Genomic DNA, 19,843 nt, shown 5'->3' on the forward strand with positions numbered 1-19,843 from the left:
CCAAAAAAAAAAAAAAAAAAAAAATCAATGTGGAGATGGAAAGGCTCCAGATTAGCTTTGGAGCATGCCTCCAGGTCAGTCACTGGCCTCTAGCTAAAGTAAGCCTAGGATTCAGAGGCGATCTCAGAAGTTTTGAGACCATTGTAGAGAGCCTGGTGCTCAGACCTGTGTCTACAGGAGGAATTACGTCATTTGAAGCCATCAATCAGTGCAGTCCCAGAAGTAGGAGGTGGAGGCTGGGAGCGGTTCCTGTGGGTCCCATTTTTGTGGGTGCTGGATTCCAGACAGCAGTTTAAAGTTGCCCTCCCCCGGTTGAATTTCTGTGGGACGGGGGCCAGGAAAAATGCTGTCCTTCCTTTACGTGAAGGCTCTGCTACCTCTGAAGGGGCAAAATTCCCCCTACGCTGAGGTATAGCCTGCGCTTTGCTGTGCTATCAGTGATGAATCATGTCTCAGACTGTGATTAAGGAATCCAGTGCAAGTCTGTGACTATACCGACGAGCTGCTTCATAATTGGCAAACACTTCAATTACCATAGTACATTTTCTTTTAAGTCCATAAATATTTCTGAGCAAAGCTTTTGGAGAGAAACATTTGTATGGTCTGTAATGATTCATGCCTCAATAAAATACATTTGCACAGAAGTCTGTTGTGGGTGGAATATTAGCCAAGCTGAAGCTGTTTCTGGGTAAATTGGGAGTCATATTTTGGTTTATAAACCAGGTCTACATGAAATATAAATTTGTAGGTTCACACTTGTCAGCACCTGTCTTTTGTTGCCTGCAGGTTTTTCCCCCCACCTCTGGGTAGCTGTATCTGGTAGGTTTTGCGTCACAAAACACTACATTTGTTTGCTAAACCCTTTTGGGGAAACATGAGACAGGGATTCTTTTCATCCCTCTTTTTCTTGTCATGTAAAGCTCACCATTTGCAACCTGTGTCTTGAGAATAAATTTGCTCTTTGTGGATCTGTAACAGTGGGTGCCAACACACATCGCCCTTGTAACCACCATAAAGATGCTTATGGGGGCCCAGAACCTTAGCAAACAGATGTCCCTGTCCTTTCTTGCACAACAAAAGGCACAAAATGGCATTATGATTATTTTTAATAACAGTTTGTGACAGCTTTTTGTGGCTGTTTGCTTGTGGAGTGAGAATACGGGCAGTCCAGGGCTGCCTGTGCTCTCTAGGTGCCCAAGATGGGTGCTCCCAGGGCTTCAGGGGCCCAATCTTGTGGAACAGCCCCGGGTGCCTGCCCCTGGTGTGGGGGCTCCCTAGAGCACCTCATGCCCATCCATGCTTGCAGGTGCATGCCTGGGTGCAATTCCCTTCCAGGGGATCCAAGGGCACATGTTTTGTGCTACAGAGCAAGGGAGCCCTATGTGTTCCCCACTCCATGCTTGCAGACCTGTATCCTGGCATTCCTTGCATGGTAATTCTTGTGGTGGGGAGATGTTTGCAAGTGTGGAGTGGGGACCCCATAGGGTTTTCCAGGCTGCCTCTGCATTGGAATCAGCCTTCTGGGACCCTTGTCCCATAGTATCGGGCCCCTGAAGCACCAGGAGCAACAGGGGCCTGATCCTGTGGGATAGTCTCAGGCAATATCTGTTTCTGCCAGTCGCATTAGCTGTGCCAGGACATATCTTCTCACCCCACATGTACCATGTCTGTTTGTAGCCCAGGTCATGTTAAATATGCCCCAGTATTAATATTAAATATGCCCCTCATCCCCCTGTCTCTTCCAGTAAACCACCTGCAAAGAAGCCTCAATTTAAAAGGCCCAAGACCAGCTCTAATTCTGGCTCCTTCGTATTCCACAAAATTCCTGACTTAATACCTTGTTATTACCATTTACGTAGGGCTAGTTTCTGTTGTTGCTGCCCTGGGTGTAGTCTATATACCAGATTTCATTCCACAGCTCCTAGCCCCAGGAAGGAATTTGTCATCTGTACTCTGTTCCCCTGCTGTCCAACCACCCGACTGTTGTCCCTTGCTTTCTCTTCTTTAGAAGGTAATTCAGTGTATGTCTACACAGCGCAAGGCAGCGCTAACTCCCAAGCCGTAGCTTCTTCTCAACAGACATTTTTGGTGTGGCGCAGTATAGGGCTACCGAGGCACCACAGTTTCCAGTTCGGGAACAACTTTGCACATAGCTGGTGCAGCATGTCTCAGCACGGTGCTACCTTGCACTATACAGACATCACTTCAGATTCAAACTCCTGCTGTATCACCTCTGTGAACCTCCAGTTAACCACAATAAGATGAGATTAGAAGCCATGTTTCAACGTGGCCAAAAAACCAGAACAGCATTTGTGGAGCCTGGATGGTTATAAGCACAGGAATAGGTAGCTAGGGATCTGGGTAATGGGAATTTCCTCTGCCTTGGCTACAGAGCTAGACGGCCTCTGTGTAAGTCAGGTTTCTGTATGTAATTCAGTGGTTGAAGCTTAGCCCAGGTTGGCAGTGTTGGGAAGTCATTCTCATGCAGGTACAGGCAGTCCTCGGACTTATGCCACAACTGGTTCCTGAAAACTGCATCTTAAGTCAAAATGTTGCAACTCGGAACGGATTTTCTCATAAGAACAATGTTATAAATGGGGGATTGGTTCCTGAACCAAGGCCCAATACCCTATTTTCACCAAAAATACCCCAGAATTTTGTACTCAATAAATTATAGGTGAGTAATATAGCTACATTAATATATTTATATTGTAAATAGCAATCATATTGATTTGGAAGGACTTCTTTGAAGGGACTTTGCTGGACTTTTTGAAAGGCTCTTGGCTGGACTTTTTGAAGGGTTCTTGGCTGGGGACTTCGCAGGAGTCTTGGCTGCAGGTTTTTCTGGAGTCTTGTCTGCTTTCTTAAAGAAAGTATCCAAGGAAGTTTGGACAGATGTTCTCCAGGGAGATGAGCAACACAGAAAACTTGTTCACTGGCGTGGCATCACATCGGATCAAACATTGTAAAGTCGAAACTGATGTCAGAAAGTTGAAGCAGGTGTCAATTTAGAAACGTTGTAAGTGCAAAATGTTGTAACTCGAAACGTTACAAGTCGAGGACTGCCTGTACATCAAAGTGACCTGTACAAAAAGTGTAATGGTTGGCATTGGTGCTGATTCAAACAGACGTGCATCCACGTCACGACTAGCATGTATTTGGATCTCTCTTGGTAGGCTTAGCTGAGAGTGAATGGAGACCTGATATCTGCTTTGCTTCTAGAGATGGTTCCTTCATGTCAAGTTCGAGTTACAGTGACAAGATAATGTAGGGAAATGTGTACTGATGCTGACCAGGCTGCACCTGTTGCATGGTTAAACATAAGACTTCATTCTCTAAGTCTTAGCCTTATCACTTTTCATGAGCATCGGACTCATTTATTAAAACAAGATGTATTCATGACTGCACAGATCATCACCCTAACCTCTCTGGTATGTGGCTATTTCTGTCTGATGATAGGCATGTGGCATTTACCACTGGGTACTCTGGCGATTGATGGGACATATCAGGCCACTAAACTAGGTTGGTAAGACATTTTGTTGTGTGCCAAGGCAAACACTGCTAGATTTATCTATGTCAGTGGCTTCCCAACAATGGTGTCCATACTAGGCAGCTGAGGAGTTCAGATCCCATTTAACTTACCCATTTAAAATGCAGTAGAAAAAAACACTGTTTTTTGCCGTCTGAGTTTTGTTACTGAAGCTGCTATGCTTTCTTTAGCCTGCACATCCTGCTGTACAGAAAACAACCTGTAGAAGTTGAAATATTTTGTAGGAGACAAAAAACAAGCATTTTCTCCTGGATACACTTTGGTGCTGAGAACTGCTTCTGGTTTCTTTTACATTTTTCATTTAAGGATTTCCTGGCATGGCCTGGTGAGAGAACTCCAGAAAGAATTCGTGTTTTCACGGGATTAATGACTACAGTACTTGGTCCTATTATTTGTGCAAGTGAGATCATGCAAGTCCATGGATTATTTGCTTAGGATTAGTAATTACTAAAGATAGATTTTTTACTGCCTTTGCCACAGTGCATAAGAATTGGAAGAATGCAGAAGATTCAGAAAGCAAATAATCAATATAGAAAGCCAGAGAGAGGGCTGATAAGCAACAAAAGAGGGTTTTTGTCTCTTTTGGGATCCCACTTTGGCTGCAAGGATTGAAATACTGTCAGCTTTTTGGTTGTTGTTTGTTTGGTTAGTATTGCAGTAGAACCAAGGACCACCAGTCCGGGACCAGGGCATCGCTGTTATTATGAGAAAGTCACTGACCTCAAGGAATTTACAATCTAGCACCCTGGACAGACAAGACCTTTATGCAAATGTCATTTTCTTTGATTCTGTGCACCAATGTAAATTGCCCGGGATTTGGATGCAGATGGACATTCGGCTCTTCTGAAGTAGCTGCATACTATTACATGCAGCTGGATGGCTATTACAGTGCCATGTCACTTTGCTTGTAGGGAATGGCTACTGTAGGATAAGTTGCGGACAGATAGCACTTAAACCAGCGTAGTTTATACCAGTGCAGTGTTACCCTTGACACTTTCAGGGGTAACTACTGACCAGTGACACAAGTGCAAATGTGTCAAGACTCTTACTTATCTTTCTCTCCTTCCCCGGGACCTCTGTAGTGAAAGTGTCGAGAAGGATAGCAGTAGTAACACAGCCATGAAAGCAACTGGGGTAAAATATTCATTGGGTCTCTGAGAGAACTTTGACAAAAGAAGCTGAGCCAGCAACGAATGCCCTGCAGGCTGGCCACTGATTTGCCAGTGCTCCGTGGACCAGATTTAGAAACCACTGACTGATAAAATGGGATGTGGCGGTGCGCGGGTTGCACTCTGTTCTTGTTTTCTTGGTAAACAAATATAATAGCAACTCCGTGGGCTCGTATGAGGATTGATTAGTGCAGGGCTGTCCAACTTCTAATTAACCGAGGGCCTCATGTCCCTTGGGCCACATCTGCAGAGGCCACACGCTTCTCCTCCAGTGGACTGTTTGCCCCCATCCCCTACTACATGCTTCTCCCCCCACTGCTCTGCATGCTCCCCTACTACTGCATCCTGCTCCCAGGAGCCCCCCCACCACTGCACCATGGTCCTAGCTGCTGCTGCCCACACCTCCCCTCTGCACCATGTGCCCCGACTCACCTCTACGAGATTCCCTGCTGCACCATGCCACTTAGGCAACCTGGCGCTGAAGGTTGCACCGCACTGTATCACCCCATGCCCCGTGGCGGGAAGAGGAAGTAGGAGGGAGCAAGAGCCTGGAGCTGTTGCAGCTGGAGCAATGGAGGGAGTTTTGGCCAGGTGGGAACCTGGGTGCCTCAATTTTATCCCTCCTGGGCTGTGTACAGCCCATGGGCTACCACTTGGACAGCCCTAAACTAGTAAATAATGTGAAATGGTAGAAGCTCTGTGCAGTGGTGTTTTTATTGTTGTGCATCAGGTATAACACCAGACTTTTTAACTTAATTCAGATATCTGAAGTGCTTCCTCACCTGATGTGATAAAGAATATTTCAGCCCCTTTTTTCATACAAACTTTTGCAGACTTGCAGCAACATGGTCGGTTGGATGGGTTTTTGCTGAACTACGTCCCTAAAGAGTGGCTCTGTATTTATTTTCCATTGATTACATACATGTCCTTTATGTAAAATGAAATCAGAACTGAAGGTAACCCCTCTAGCACCTAGCAGAAAGCTTTGTTGTTGGATAATTGTTCTCACCTCAACCCCTTTTCTAGCAATAATGTTTTTAATGTGCATTTTTTGAACCAGATGGAAGGGTCTGGCTCGAATAAAATTAAATCATGCCATACCAGTCAAAACATGAAATCATTTAATTTTATTGAAGCCAGAGCCTTTGGTTCCTTTTCCCTATGCAAAAATCACACAATGGGTTGACCTTGGGTTTTGTTCAGCAGAAATATTCCCCACCCTTAACACAAGCACTAGCCCTTTGGAAGGTCTGTCCAAACTCGTGTGTGCCAAGCCAACTTGTTCAGCGGGGAGGCAGTCAGTATGTGCAGCCTAATTTTGTTTGGGCCCATTAGATGTGGGGACAGGGTTGGGTTTCTTCTGGTTTGTGGCTGTTGGGGAATGCTAATGGCTGCCTGTTTTCCTGCCCTCGTAATTGCTGTTTACCATTGTGCTGCCTCTTAAGTTGGTCATTTGGCACTCTTGGCTTAACCGAACAGATCAAAGGCTCCGAAAGGGCAGACAGCATAAATGCTTCCATCTCCACTACCAGTCCCTAGTTTCCCTTGTCTCTCTTCTCATGCCTAACTCAAGAAGCATGGGTCTAAGTCAACCCCACAAGGGCCAAATGGTCGGGTCGAGGCCATCGATACCTCACTAGTGGCCTTCTCTAGTGTGCGGTCAGGCCTAGTGGCAAAAGCCTCTTCACCCCAAAGTATTCTTTTTAATTTGGAAAGGGCTATAGGCTATGGCTGTTTCTGATACGCGTGCTCAGGGCTGAAGGAAAGTCGTTTAATTTATGAGACCCTTAGATTTCACAAATCTTTGTCTTCCTCGGAGCACAAAATTAAGATGCCAGAAAACGATCAGCCGGCTCCTGGCAGCCGCCTCCCAGCAGAACGTCTGCACATCGGTCTCTTAGTCATATCTCAGGGGTATACAAGAAGTGCTAAGAAGCTTAGAGGGCCAGTATTGGGGTTGATAAGACCGCAGCTGTACTGTTGGTCATGAATTCAGAGCTTCTTAAAGCTCATCAGCTCCTTGGGACACATGCTGTGATATTGCCAGAAGTTGATGTCTCTGTTTCCGTGCCAGCCGACAGTCAGACCCAGGGCACGCTCAGATTCTTGCCTTACGTAGGTGTGTCATGTTTTCCTTACTCTGCCCATTTGCTCTGTCCTTGCAACCAGGAAAGAGGCCCTGAAACCTGCCTAAGACTTCTGCTGTCAAAGTGCTTCTGGGAGCAGGATTCAGGAGCATTTCAGTAATTAGACTGCCTTTGTGAACAAAGGAGAAAGGGAAGGATGCCGTATTACAGAGATACCTATGTGGTGACTTCATGATTTCCTAGTACATATATTATATATAGGATTAGGCCGAGGACCCAAAACCTTTTGCTCCAAAAGCACATATGTTTCTAGCTAGAGGAAGATTTGCTCCAGCCATTATTGGCTGTATTTATTATGATGATGCCTACATATCAGCTCAGAACGGGGGCTTGTGGGAGGCACTGCACAGACCCTGAGTAGCAGGCAGTCCCTGACTCAAAATGATCACAGAGCAGGCATAGGGTGTAGCAAGGAGGTATAATACGTCAAAATATGAAAGCAGCAAATGTCACAATTGTTCTGTGATCGTTTTTTGCAGGAGTGTTATTTGTGGATAAGCTGAATGGAAAGAAAAGTAAAGGGAAAAGGGACATCGAAGGGAAGGAAATTAAGGGATGAAGCAGGAGAGGCTTTGGTGGTAGAAGGCAGAGGTGAAGAGCCTGTGCGAGAGCACAAGGGTGAGGGCTGGGGCAAAGGGCCAGTCAGCCAAGATCAGGCAAAACTGTTGAGAGCTTTCTAAATATCTGATGGTCCTGGCCATGGCTGCTTCTGCATTTGCTTCCTATGGTTTCTCTCTTCAACTTTATCCCATGCTCTGTGGTATAGTGTCGTGAAGCATTGTTTGGTGCCTTGTGCCCCCAGAGTGTGTGGGGTTGCAGACTTATATATCTGCAGGGGTTTTCTGAACCCGACAGGCTCCATTTTATTCCCTGTCTTTCGGTGAAGCAGACTGCCAGCACTAAGCAGTATTAAAAATTATAGCTTTTGGCAGGTCAGCCATCAAAGGGTGACATAATTGCATGTACTTGGGCCAGTCTGACCTGCTGTCCAGAATAGGCATGTCTAGTATGTGGGTATGCTCAGCATTAAAAACAAATGTCCCACTATAGATGCATTGAAGTCGCATTCAAATGGCCTGTGGTCAGTGGGTGATCCAAGATGTCTGTTTTGATGCAGTTTTGACTTGATTATAGACCACTGCTGGATTATTCATAGTAGTACTGGGAGGCAGGTTGTTTATAAGAGCTATTGTGTCGGTTTGATTGAAAGTGCAACTGCATCTGAATAATTGCATTAATTTCTGGGCAGCTCATTCCCAAAAGATTTTGATTAACTCAAGGAAAGAAACCAAATAAATGTCAAAGACCAGCAACAAGAATGATTTGGGAGGTGGAAGGATGGGTTTATGTTGAAAGAAAAATCACCCAGGATAACTTATAGGTATTTGAAGGCTTGTAAACACCCACACAAACCACCCTTTCTCAACAAAGGGCTTATCCTTGGGCCTAAATGTAAGCACCCATTCAAATCCCTTTGATTTTAATGGAACATAAACATGTGCTTACCTCCTCTTCTGAATCAGGACCTAAGAAAGGAGAGGGATTAAGATAAGCAGTGCATTAAGATGCTTATACAACTAATGGAATTGATTGCATTGGTGGGTTAAAAATTCAGGGTTTTTTAAAAAGGGCAGGATCACTTTTAGACCCTTAAGAGCATTCCTTTTCATTGGACAGGTGAGAGGAGAAGGCCATTCAGCTCTCAGGCTTCAAAGTATTATCTTAACACTTGGGAAAAAGCCTAGCCACGACTGGGGCAGGGGGAGGGAGGATGTATGCATGTCGTCCATCTCCTGAGACAGAATATTGGACGAGGTGGACTGAGAGTAAGCTCTGATCAGGAAAGAAAAGCAGTCTATGGGCCTGTAAATTTATTTTCTGAGCCCTGTAAAAACCACAGCAGCCAAATTTACAAGAATATGCTCAGATTGCTTCCCAGCCCCCTAGCAACAGCCCAATTAAATCTTTTCAGCTGACTTTCTTCATTTTCAAAAATGGTAGGGACACAGTGTGACAATGAAGAGCCAGAGCCTGGAAACGAGTGCATTTAGCACTTCTTATCCACATGTTAACCAGGTCCTTTCAGCTGGGTGAGGTAGGGGACCCTGATGTGTCCTGCCCTTGGGAAATACTGCTGTTTGTTCACTTGGGGGAAAGTTTAACTTTTCAGTTTTTCTGACTTATTTTTCTGTTTGGTCTCAGGAAGCCTGTGCAATGACAACACCAGTCAGTGCTACTTTCTTCCAGTTCTGGATACCATATTTGTCAGGAGAAAGAACAGAGGATGTGGCTTGGGAATGACAATGCTTCAGGATTTCTGTCAGTCTTTTGGGACTGAGGATGCCTTGGGGATCAGCTGCCCTATTTCTGGTGCCATGTACCAAGGTAAAACCCCTGATGTGGAAACATTAGGTGAGGGTCATGCATAATTAATGCCTTTCATAAAAATATCAGTAGAGGCTTCTTGGCTGCAGGAGAATTCAACACATTGTTCTGAACTTGTCTTTGGCATGCAATTGTCCATCCTTCTGGAGTCAGACGGAATTTCATATAGGAAGGAATCCCAATACTTTTATAAAGCATGGAAAGGTAGAAGTCCTGAATGATTGTTTGGTATTTGCATTCCTATCTTATTACCTCTGAGAAAGAGAATGTGGGTATTGCCATAGGCTTTATTTAACACAAAAGGAATGGGAAAGATTGTGTGGGTGTCCATCTGCACATACCACTTGCATTTATCAGGCACCACACCTGGACTTTGCTCACTAATCCATGCCTGTCATGACTACTCCCATGAAATATCTAAGCAACTTTTGAACATCAACGTCATTTTTCATCAACATCAGTTATAATTTTTCTGTGTGGCTAGTGCAGTGGGATTCAGGGTAAATCCAGCCAGCCTAGTTTTGTGGGTAGAAGTTTACATAAAATCACCCTAAAATTATTTTTTAAATCTCCAGAATATTTTTAAAACAGTACTGTTTAGTATGTAAACCAAGTACCAGGAGATACAGTGTGGCATGGAGGCATTAGTGTGACTTGTTATGGATGTCTGGGTTACCTATGCATGATTTTGCAGACAGAACTGTCTGGTACCAATAACACCTTTATTCAGCTGTGTACAGTTTGTGTGTGTGTGCACGCGCACACACACACACGTATGTACACATGCAATCTCTGTACCTATCTCTCTAATGGATAACATGTACATGCAGACAAGCCACGCAAGTACTCCAGTATACTGCATATGCACTTCTTCGTCTTCCCCCAGCCCTCCTTAGGGCATCAGCTCCATGAAGAAATAATAAAGACTCCATTATTTTTCTTCCTTCAACAAAAATAGTGTCTCTGGTGGAAATATGAATGACTTATAGAGGGGGTAAATCTAAATGCTGCATTTTAGTGTTTATAGGCAGATACTAGTGGCGCATCATAAGGCTACATTTTTCTTCTTTAATAATTTAGGCCTAAGGTTCTTCAGGGCTAAATCTCCCTGTTTACATGTGTTTATGGAGTGTCTAGCATAATGGAGCCGTGATTCAGACTCCTGACACTTCCTGCAACCCACGTTTTTAATATTAGAGGAGAAACCCTGGTGAAATCCCATTCAAGTTAGTGGGAGTTTTGCCATTAACTTTAATGGGGCCATGATTTCACCTTAGGTGTCATGGACTGACCAAGGTAGGGGAGTGTAACCTGAAGATGCTTCCATTAAATGTGAGTGTGCCTCCTAGCATTTCTTATTTGGTATCCCTACTCTGTGCTGCACAGGTCTGCAAAAGACTTGGGCTGAGTGTTTTCTTCTCACTGTAGATATCACTTCTGGATTTCTTGCTGAAGAAATTGATTTAGGTGGAATCCCTGAGTAAAATTAATCACAATGGTCTCCTCATTACTGCAAGTCAAATGTTTACTTACAAGAATAATGACAGGATGTCAAAAACATGAAAACTGCACAATCTAATTGAACGTTAAAGAAAAATGAACCATCAGAACTCATTCTCCTGGAAGACGAACTACCCAGAGTATAGGGACAGTGTGCCGTGGTATCTCAGCTGACTTAGAGAAGCTACCAGGACCGGATGGAAAAGTGGTTGGCAAGGACTTGAAAAAATCCAGTTGAATGTACTGAACTATTTAGAAATGCAAGATTGAGTTGCCTCTAATGAGAAGCAGCCTCAGTCTGAAGTGGCAGCGTCTTCTCTTTGGCCCTCTTAACCATGCAGCTACTGACAAGAGCTATCATGATTTTCTTCCCCATGGGCACATCTACATGTGCAATTAGTGTGCCTCAATAAACTTCAGCACAGTGCATGCCGGAGTCAGCTGCTCCCGGGCGCAGCATCTTCACGTGTACCTGGGACCACAGCAGTTTGAGCCAGGGCAGAACAGCCCTGAGTTGGCAGCAGGCTTGGGGGGCTCAGGTCTGTGCTCTGGGTCGTGGTGTTGGGGCTGGCTGGGGCATGAGAGTGTCCAAAGAGTGGAGCCAGGTGTTTAGGCAGGAGGCAGGGATCTGGTCCCCTGCTGCCTGGGCTGACTGTGTACAATTTACGCCCGGGTCAGTGTTTACACATGCATTTAGGTGCGGTTATTTTTATCGCTGTGAGATAGTACTGTTTTTGACAATACTATCTTATGACAGTGAAAATGAATTTGTTGTAGTGTAAGAGCATTGCATGTGTAGACTGTGACGCTTTCTTCTGCAGCAAGTTAGCATGCTGCGCACATATAGATGCACCGAATGTCTTGTTAATTAATGTTGCCTTTGTCTCTAGAAAGCCCATCTACCTCATGTTACTATTTTTTTTATCTCCGTTGTGTGCTAAGTGCTTTACAGAAATGTGTGAGATATTATTTCTGCCCCAAAGAGTCTGAATCCTTGACAAGTGGATACTGGTTTGGGATTGGTGGATAACCCATGATTAGTGAGGCTCATGTACACATTTTGTTGGTTGCTTTATTAAATGTTTTGCAAGGATTAATTTGATAACAGTTTGCTGGAGGGAAGGTTAAGGTTTATTATTGCTCAATGAAGCAGGAGGTTTCAAAGTGTGCAATTTCATGCTTCTAAATAATCACTTTCTCTTGTCCCTTCAAGATATTCCTTCTATGAAATAATAAATCAGAAAGATGACGTTATTCCTTCTCAGTGGAAAAACCAGTTTTCTTACAGTGTTATAGTATGGACTATCATAACCCATGTGGGGTTTATTCAGGCAATATTTTAATAAAGTCTTTTCTCCACCTAGGTACAGGAGAAGGGGTGGAAGGGAAGGAAGCAGAGTGGGACACTTAATTTGGTATTTGTCCTTTTCTTATTAGCTCCAGTTAGATTCTCAATATTTTTGCAGGGCGTGTTGTTACTGAACACTGCCTTCAGTAGTCTTCAACTGCATGAACTGTTCCTTCTGTTGGGTGTAGATACCTGACCATGATGATGGGGCTTGCATAAGGCTTTTGACAAACTGAGAAAATAATGGGTGGGAAGGGAGAGAAAACCAACAAAAAGCCTGGCAGAAAAGGGATGTCCCTATCTGGGAGAAGATCTGTAATGCCACAGCAACTTATACACAACTCCTTGTTTTTTTTTGTCTAGTTTGCCAGCAATTCCTGCAGGCCCACTCTGAGGAGCAGGAGAGATTGTGGGAGGTGGAGGCACCTGGGGACTGGAGCCAACGTGTTAATATCTGGTTAAAGATTCGTTTGGGACCAGGCCTTCCAGAGCGTGAGTTAAATTGAACGAAGCAATTTTTACCTTATTGGTTATTTGAGCTTTACAGTTAGAAGCTGAGCAGCCTACTCTATTATTTGTAGCACATGGAGAATGTGCTGAGCAGGTGGGTTTAGTGTATTGGCCATTTAATTGAGTTGCCTGGCTCAAAAGAGGATTTTGGTCCAAAATATACAGTTAACCAGGCCTGGCATAAAGATCCTGAGATAACACGATCACACTGCAGAGAATTTGAGCAGTGCTGAGTAAAATGCAGCTCTGGCATAAATGGATGGAGCTCCTGGCACAGTAGAGAAATTGGCCCAAAGAATTTATAGTGCATAGCCACAAGAGTTTGGTTATGCAAGTGGGATGGCAGGTTTATACATATATGTGCTCAATCTGGCCCCTGACCCTTCCTTCCCCCACAGACTGACCTGCTGGGCTGAGGGTGGGGTGTGTGCTCAGCTCCGCACCCAGCCTTGGATCGACTCCAAGAGGCTCCGAGCTGTACCGGTTGATCAAAATTGACTGGTTGGTGACCGCTGCCATAGGGCCATTAGGCCATGAGTTACCCCAACCAAGGTTCCTTTATACATCACGTTTTATAGTGACTTGTTCTTCTTATGTTTTTAACAATGAGAGCTGGTGTTTCCTTTCCCTTTAATCAGTCTCACTCATCTCATCTGCTTATAGGCACCCTGTCCCACTCAGGTGCTATTTCTTTCATTTTTTTTCCTTTGCAAGGCTTTTACTGAACCATCTAAATGATTGTCAGCAAAAATCCAGCTGTGACCTGAGAGCTTCTTTATGCAGTTTTGCAGGTATATGAAGAGACGCATGCTTTTGAAGGAAGGGGAGAAAGAGCATAAGAAGGGACCCTCTTCTCTATGTTGTGACTTTTGAGTGTTATCTCCCCAGTGGAATACGATTGCAGCCTGTTAGCTTGGCAGAAAAATATCTCATAAGATATGCTTTTAAAAAGATAGTTTAAACTTATGGCTCACAGCTCATTAGTAATCGCTTTCCTAGATGGCAAACATGCTGCATAGGCATAATTTTTACCATCTTCAGGGGAAAATCAAATGATTATAAAAGCTGTGTTTGAAACAACAAGGTGTGCATAATATATGTGGAATCTATTTATATGTGTGTGTGTATAAATCCTGGTGCAGTATATTACCCATACAGAGGTTAACGTGAAGGGGACCATGGGACAGACTGTAGATGCAATAAGGAGAGGAGAGTGCCCTGAGGTTTCATGACTTTGGAGAAGAATTGAACTTGCAAAGCTCCCTAGCTTGGCTGGAGAGGGAACAGCAGAAGGATTTTCTGGGGTTGCAAGGAACAGTAGCAGCACCTCTCAGGCTGCGAAATTCTTATCCAGCTCCTCTGCAGATAGATTGGTCTTCTTGCTACTCATACATGCTAAGAAAGGTTGGAAGTGGAGCTCACACTACTAGCATTATGCTGGAGAAGGAGAGACAGGTCAAGGCTGCATCACAAAATGGGGCAGCAAAGTTGGACCCCTCTCTGGTCATTTGCTTGCACCTTTCTGTGTTTAATTGGAGACATGTGCGTCTTTGATTCATTTCTTCACATGTCCTCATCCTCCTCACTGCATCCTGTCAGCGCCAGACAGTGTAATTCAGCATCACAAACTCTGTGTAGGACAAGTGATAACAGTCATCAAAATCAATAACTCCATCCTGTTCTGATTTTCTTGATGCACACGTACATACATGCTATACGCTGTGGAATGTAGCTATTTATGACACAACTGCATAGCAATTTTGCACACGTTATTTTTTCCTCCAAGAAAATTGTAGGGATTTTACACCAATGTGTGTTCCAAAAAAGGTTCTCACCAATCAGTTTTGCAAGGTTATGTGGCTGCATCTAGTGGCAGTACAGATAAACTGCAGTGCTTTGTACACCAGAAATGCTGCACTGGTTTGGGTATGCATGGATAGGTAAATGCAAGTTTGAGTGAAAGCCTATATCTTGATAATGCTCCTCTTTATGGGTTTGTTGAGTTTTTATCAGTATATAGCTGTAGAAAGACAGCTCTTAAACTATCAGTAAAAAATAACTGAAAATTTCTATTCTAAATTAATCTCTATTGTTTGAAAAGTCAGCCAAGAATAATTTATAGCCAGTAGTTACAGTACAGTTACAGTAATGGGGACAGTTACTTTTGCTAACAGATGCTGACTAGAAATATGAAAAAAGTTTTATAGGAATATATGTCCAGGTCCCTAACTGCTGAACCAATTAAGGAATAGTTCAACACTTCAAGAATAATTTAGTAAGGTAGGTGAAGTCCACAAGTAAAAGGCTCACGTGAAGAAGTAGACTAACTTTGTATTTATTAAGGCCATTGGGAACTGAGTGGTTTCCTAGATTTTGGTAGTCGAGCAGAGAACCTATTATTGTCTGAAAAGGAGCAAAACATGTGTCTTTGTTAGTGCTGGAGAACAGAGCACTGGCTGAGAAATACACTGTTTTAACAGAACAAACTTCCAGCCCAAGACAAGAAAGATATTGAATGACTTTTAAGGGAGCCATTCACAAGAGAGAGAAGAATATTCTGAGATTTTCTTGCTGTTTGAGGATTGGAACAGAGGCAGTTTTAAGGGCTGCATTAAAAAGTTTTCTGTAGTTTAAGCACAGTCTTGTTCTGTTTTCTCTGCATCCATTTTACTTCACCTAATTAAGAGAAAATCAGAATACGTCAGAGATACTTAGTTGGGTACCACAAACGCTAGACACTGAGTTTCACTATTAGCTATTACAGTTCTTCTGAAATAATCAGCAAAGAAGAAAGTTTAGAGTCCTTCAAATTATCTTCACACACTGTTGTTGGATATCATGTCTTTGCATCAAGATGGTGGAGGCTCAAGAACTATTAAAAATATTTTTGGATTCATTTTGTATTTGAGGAGACATTATTATGTGAAAACTAAGGCCAACTTTTCCAAATGTACCTGTACATGGAACTGTACAGCTGCACCTGTTTGTATGCAAGTATGAGATTTTCATACAGTTTTTTTAGAAAATCTTGTGTGTGACAACACAAGATTTTCTTAAAATATTCAAATAAGTGCGCCTATAAATACTTCAGGTGAAATTCAGGAGGCCGTTAGGAACTGGGGTGCTCAGACAATTAGACAGGTAGTATGGTTTTTGGGACATTATCACTCACTATATCAAGTTCTGTTTTGTTACTAAACTGTCACTCCCAACATCAAAATTGGGAGAGTGGGATGAAGTTGTAAAGACAACATCTCATAGTTGTATGGGTTTTTGGTTCTGGGTGAACTTAATTCCTGTGTATCCATTAAAAAATGTTTTAACAGGCTGTCACATGGGCCACAGCAGTGTGTTGACTGGGCTGCCCACAGGCCGCGGGTTGAGAACCACTGCCGTAGAGGAGCTACTAACATCCTTTCATTATAATCTTTTCCTTGGGAAATGCAGGTCATCACCATTCTTCAGAGGACAAAGGTGGCTGCCCCATAGCACAAACCCATGATGATGAACCCAAGCAGTCAGATGCAGGCCAGATGAATAAGGTAGCGTGATTGATTTGTCATATCATGAGTCACTTTCCCATAATCACGTTGTTCCTGCCTAGGGAAACAGGGGTTTTACATTTGAGAGACTGGTATAAACATGGGTGATCTTGCAGCGCTAGACAATGATTTGTGTGGCTAATCTGCTATAGCTTTGGACTATTGATCATAAAGGACCGTTATCATGATAAAGTTCATATTTTGCTTGTCACCTGGGATATGTGAGCCACAGCTGATCTGAAGCACAGCCAGATCCAAATATTGGGCCTGCAGTAGTTTTCTTAACTGAAGCAAGTGCAGTCTCACATGCACAATGAATGGAGCAGTGGTAACAACACCTACATTGCAATTTGCCTAGCGCTGTGCAACTATAACGCCCTCTTTTCCATTGCTTACATAGGAAGTCTGCTGCACAGAGCTCTGTGTAGGAACAAGGCTTAAAACAATCTCTAAATTTTGAATAGACCAATTTCCCATAAATGATTCTCAAGGAAATAAATTGCGATAATGAAGCTCATTCAAATAATGAATAATAAGCAAAAGAGGAGAAAGGGGTGGAAGCAAAGCAAAGCTTGAAACAAAGAGCTGCCATTCTTGTGTTTACTTATCCTGTTTAGGTTGCCTTCCAACAATCAGCTCAATGTTTTCTTTGTTCCGAAATATTCCTGCTGCTTCCAGCACTAGTTAACTATCTTGTATAAATAAAAGGCTCACGTTTTTGTCTCATTAGGTTAGGGTGGCTACTGTTGACCAGGGCATCTTGGATTAAGATCAGGTCATTACTTACGTTGTTTATATAGATCTTTAATAATATGGAATGTTCTTTATGTCTCCTGTGGTAATTTCAGGGAGATGAACGAGTTCCTGATGGTGGGGAAGTGGCACAAGATGCCAAGGAAAATGCAGATGATGCAGCTACAGAAGCAAGGCCATTAGACCTGCAAGCTATTAGGGAAGAGGGCTTCAATCCAGGTGTACCTGATGCTCAGCAATGCAAAGGATCCAGGAAAAGAGTAAGCACAGGGGATTCAGTTGTAGACAAGGCTGCTAAGCATCTCAGAGTTATACCTTAATTGACTGGCTCAGGAAGGAGCAAGATTCATAATGCAGTCATTAAAATGAATACAATAGACTAAAATATTCATAATCTCTAACCCCAGAGAGATTTCTTCAGGTTAGTTACAAGTGTTTTGCAAGGCTGATACTCTATAGCTTGTGTGCTGTTTTAAATAAACCTATTGTTTTTCTAATTGTCCTTTTCATTTTTGTCTCACCCAGAAATTAAATAGTAGTCAAGCCTAATTATTTTCCTGCTCTGAAAATATTTTAATGAATGAGATGTCTAAGAGAGAATAATTGGGGGGCTTGTAGATACTGAGGCAAGAAGATATTTCTATGGAAACAACTACAACTACAGTATCTACAGAGGAGATACTGCAACAGAGGTTAGTATCAGAATGACAGCTGTAACCTCCCTCTCACAAAGAACAACTGATCTGGAATCTCTTTCAGCACAGCTTTTTCAACAGAAAAATCTGCCTTTAGCTCTATAGTGGACAGAAGGGAATAAAAGCCTCATGGTCTCTACATTAGTGCAGGAGTTTGGTATAGAGACACAGAGAGAAAGCTGTAGGCCATAAGCTCCTTTAAGTTCAGGCACTGTGATCATGCTATATATATAATTTAAGGTACTGGGACTTCATATGGATTGCTTTTGGATTTTATTTCACGTGCGCTGGTTTCTAAAGCTTTGCATTTGTTAGCTTTTAAAAGACAATATATTGCTAATGTCTCTCACCAGCTTGCATGACTGATGTTTTGGTAAAAAAATTTTCCCCTTTCACTCCCTCCCTACACAGTAAAGTCCACTAGTACTATCTACCACAGTAAAGTCCACTAGTACAGTAAAGTCCACTAGTACTACCTTGTTGGAGTGAACAGTTGCCCATGCTTTATTAACTAATGCATACATCAGTGTAAGACGCTGCTTTACTGTAGAATCAGTCTCTGCTACAAATGGATTTATTAGGTTCCCCAGCACTATGATGAATATTACAGTAATGGTCAGGCGCTTGAGGGTTTTCAACAGTCAGAATGAATTAAGTATTTACAGAGAGATCTGCCAAGGCACTCAGCACACCTGCAATTTCATGTGTCATGGTGGTGGCTTGCATTGTTCTCTCTAGTCACTTTGTAAAGAGGATAGGTGGGGGATAGGTGGCGTACCCTAGGGTAAGGTCTGGATATACCTTAAGGTGGTGTCCTGCAGGTGCAGAGGCCTCTACTTCAGTCTTCAGTCTGATGCAGCATTCACTGAAGGGCTGTCCTTAATCCTTCTTAAACCTTACATGGTTTTCCCACTAAGCCCTGTTACTACTTTTGTGCAGGGAAGGGTATATTTCACCTTTCTCTTAATGAAACACTTAAATGGATTCATAGGCACCAACTTCTACAGATTCAGAGATTCACAGAAGTTTATGGCTGGAAGGGACATCATGAGATCATCGGGTCCAGCCCCCCTCCTCTGGGTAGGAAAGACTGCTGGGGTCAAATAAACCCAGCAAGGTGTGCGTCCAGTCTCCTTTTGAAGATCTGCAGGGTAGGTGCTTGCACCATGCCTGCTGGGAGTCTATTTCAGAGTCTGGTCACATGAACCATGGAGAAGTTTGTCCTGCTGTCCAGTCTAAAACCTTCTTTTAGGAGTTTATGACCATTGCTCCTGGTTTTCCCCTGGGCACTTTGGTGAATAATTGTTCACCTAGCTCCTGATGCTCTCCCCGACACATTTTTAAGCTGCCACCAATTCCCCGCAAAATCTTCTCTTTTGTAGGCTGAACAGTCCCATATCTGTCAGCCTTTCCTCGTATGGCTTGCCCTTCAGGCCCCTAATCATACAAGTGGCTCTTCTCTGTGCTCTCTCAAACTTCTCATCCTTCTTGAAGTGCAGCACCCAGAACTGGATGCAGTACTCCAGCTGCGGCCTCACCAATGCTGAGGAGAGCGGGAGAATAACTTCCTTATTTTTGCTTGATATGCATCAGTTGATGTATGCCAATATCTTTTTTGCTTTGCTAACTGTAGCACTGCACTGGTGGCTCATATTCATTTTATGGTCAATTATGACCCCCAGGTCCCTTTCAGATGCGGTGCTAGCTAGCATAGCACCACCGAGCCTGTAAGTTTGTTGCAGATGTTTCCTCCCCAGATGGAGCACTTTACGCTTCTCTGTGTTGAGCAGCATCTGGTTCTGGTCCTCCCATCTAACTAACCTGTCTAGGTCCACCTGGATCGTCAGCCTACCCTGATGTGTGGTCACACTTCCCCAGAGCTTAGTATCATTGGCAAACTTTGCCAGTGTGCTTTTCACCCTCACATCCAGATCATTGCTGGAGGGGTAGGGAAGGCTAAGATGATGGACTTGTGGAAAGTTTTATGTATTTCAGGTAACAGCCCTCTCTCTTCCCAAGTGGGGCCAGGGCTCTCGGCTCCCCACATATTTAGTGCCTCTTATTAGATTCTTAAATCCATCCATGAAGAGCCATGCACTTCTGAATGTACTTAAAACCCATCAAAGTCGCTCTCTTCTGGGCATCTCATACACAAGGGGAAGTTATCCAGTTTGGGAAAAGTTGTAGCCATAAACAATGACAATTTTGTCAGGAGAAGTGAAATACTGACTACCAGATCAGGCA

At 43.4% G+C, this 19,843-nt stretch overlaps 1 protein-coding gene across 2 annotated transcripts in view; it reads left to right on the forward strand.

The window, feature by feature from the left end:
• FAM169B (family with sequence similarity 169 member B) overlaps positions 1-17,406 on the forward strand; it is a 59,592-nt gene extending 42,186 nt beyond the window's left edge. Inside the window, exons 6-9 of one of the 2 annotated variants that reach the window (XM_019504023.1) lie at positions 9,069-9,278; positions 12,463-12,591; positions 16,057-16,151; positions 17,000-17,406. In XM_019504023.1, the coding sequence (XP_019359568.1) occupies positions 9,069-9,278; positions 12,463-12,591; positions 16,057-16,151; positions 17,000-17,224 (659 nt within the window). In that variant the 3' untranslated portion in view covers positions 17,225-17,406. The remainder of the gene's footprint in view (positions 1-9,068; positions 9,279-12,462; positions 12,592-16,056; positions 16,152-16,999) is intronic. The other variant, XM_019504024.1, reaches the window with a different exon arrangement.
• The last annotated feature ends 2,437 nt before the right edge of the window (positions 17,407-19,843 follow it).

This window comes from Gavialis gangeticus, unplaced genomic scaffold, assembly GCF_001723915.1.
Source record: "Gavialis gangeticus isolate Ggan-Ray unplaced genomic scaffold, GavGan_comp1, whole genome shotgun sequence".
Taxonomy (NCBI): Eukaryota; Metazoa; Chordata; order Crocodylia; family Gavialidae; genus Gavialis; species Gavialis gangeticus.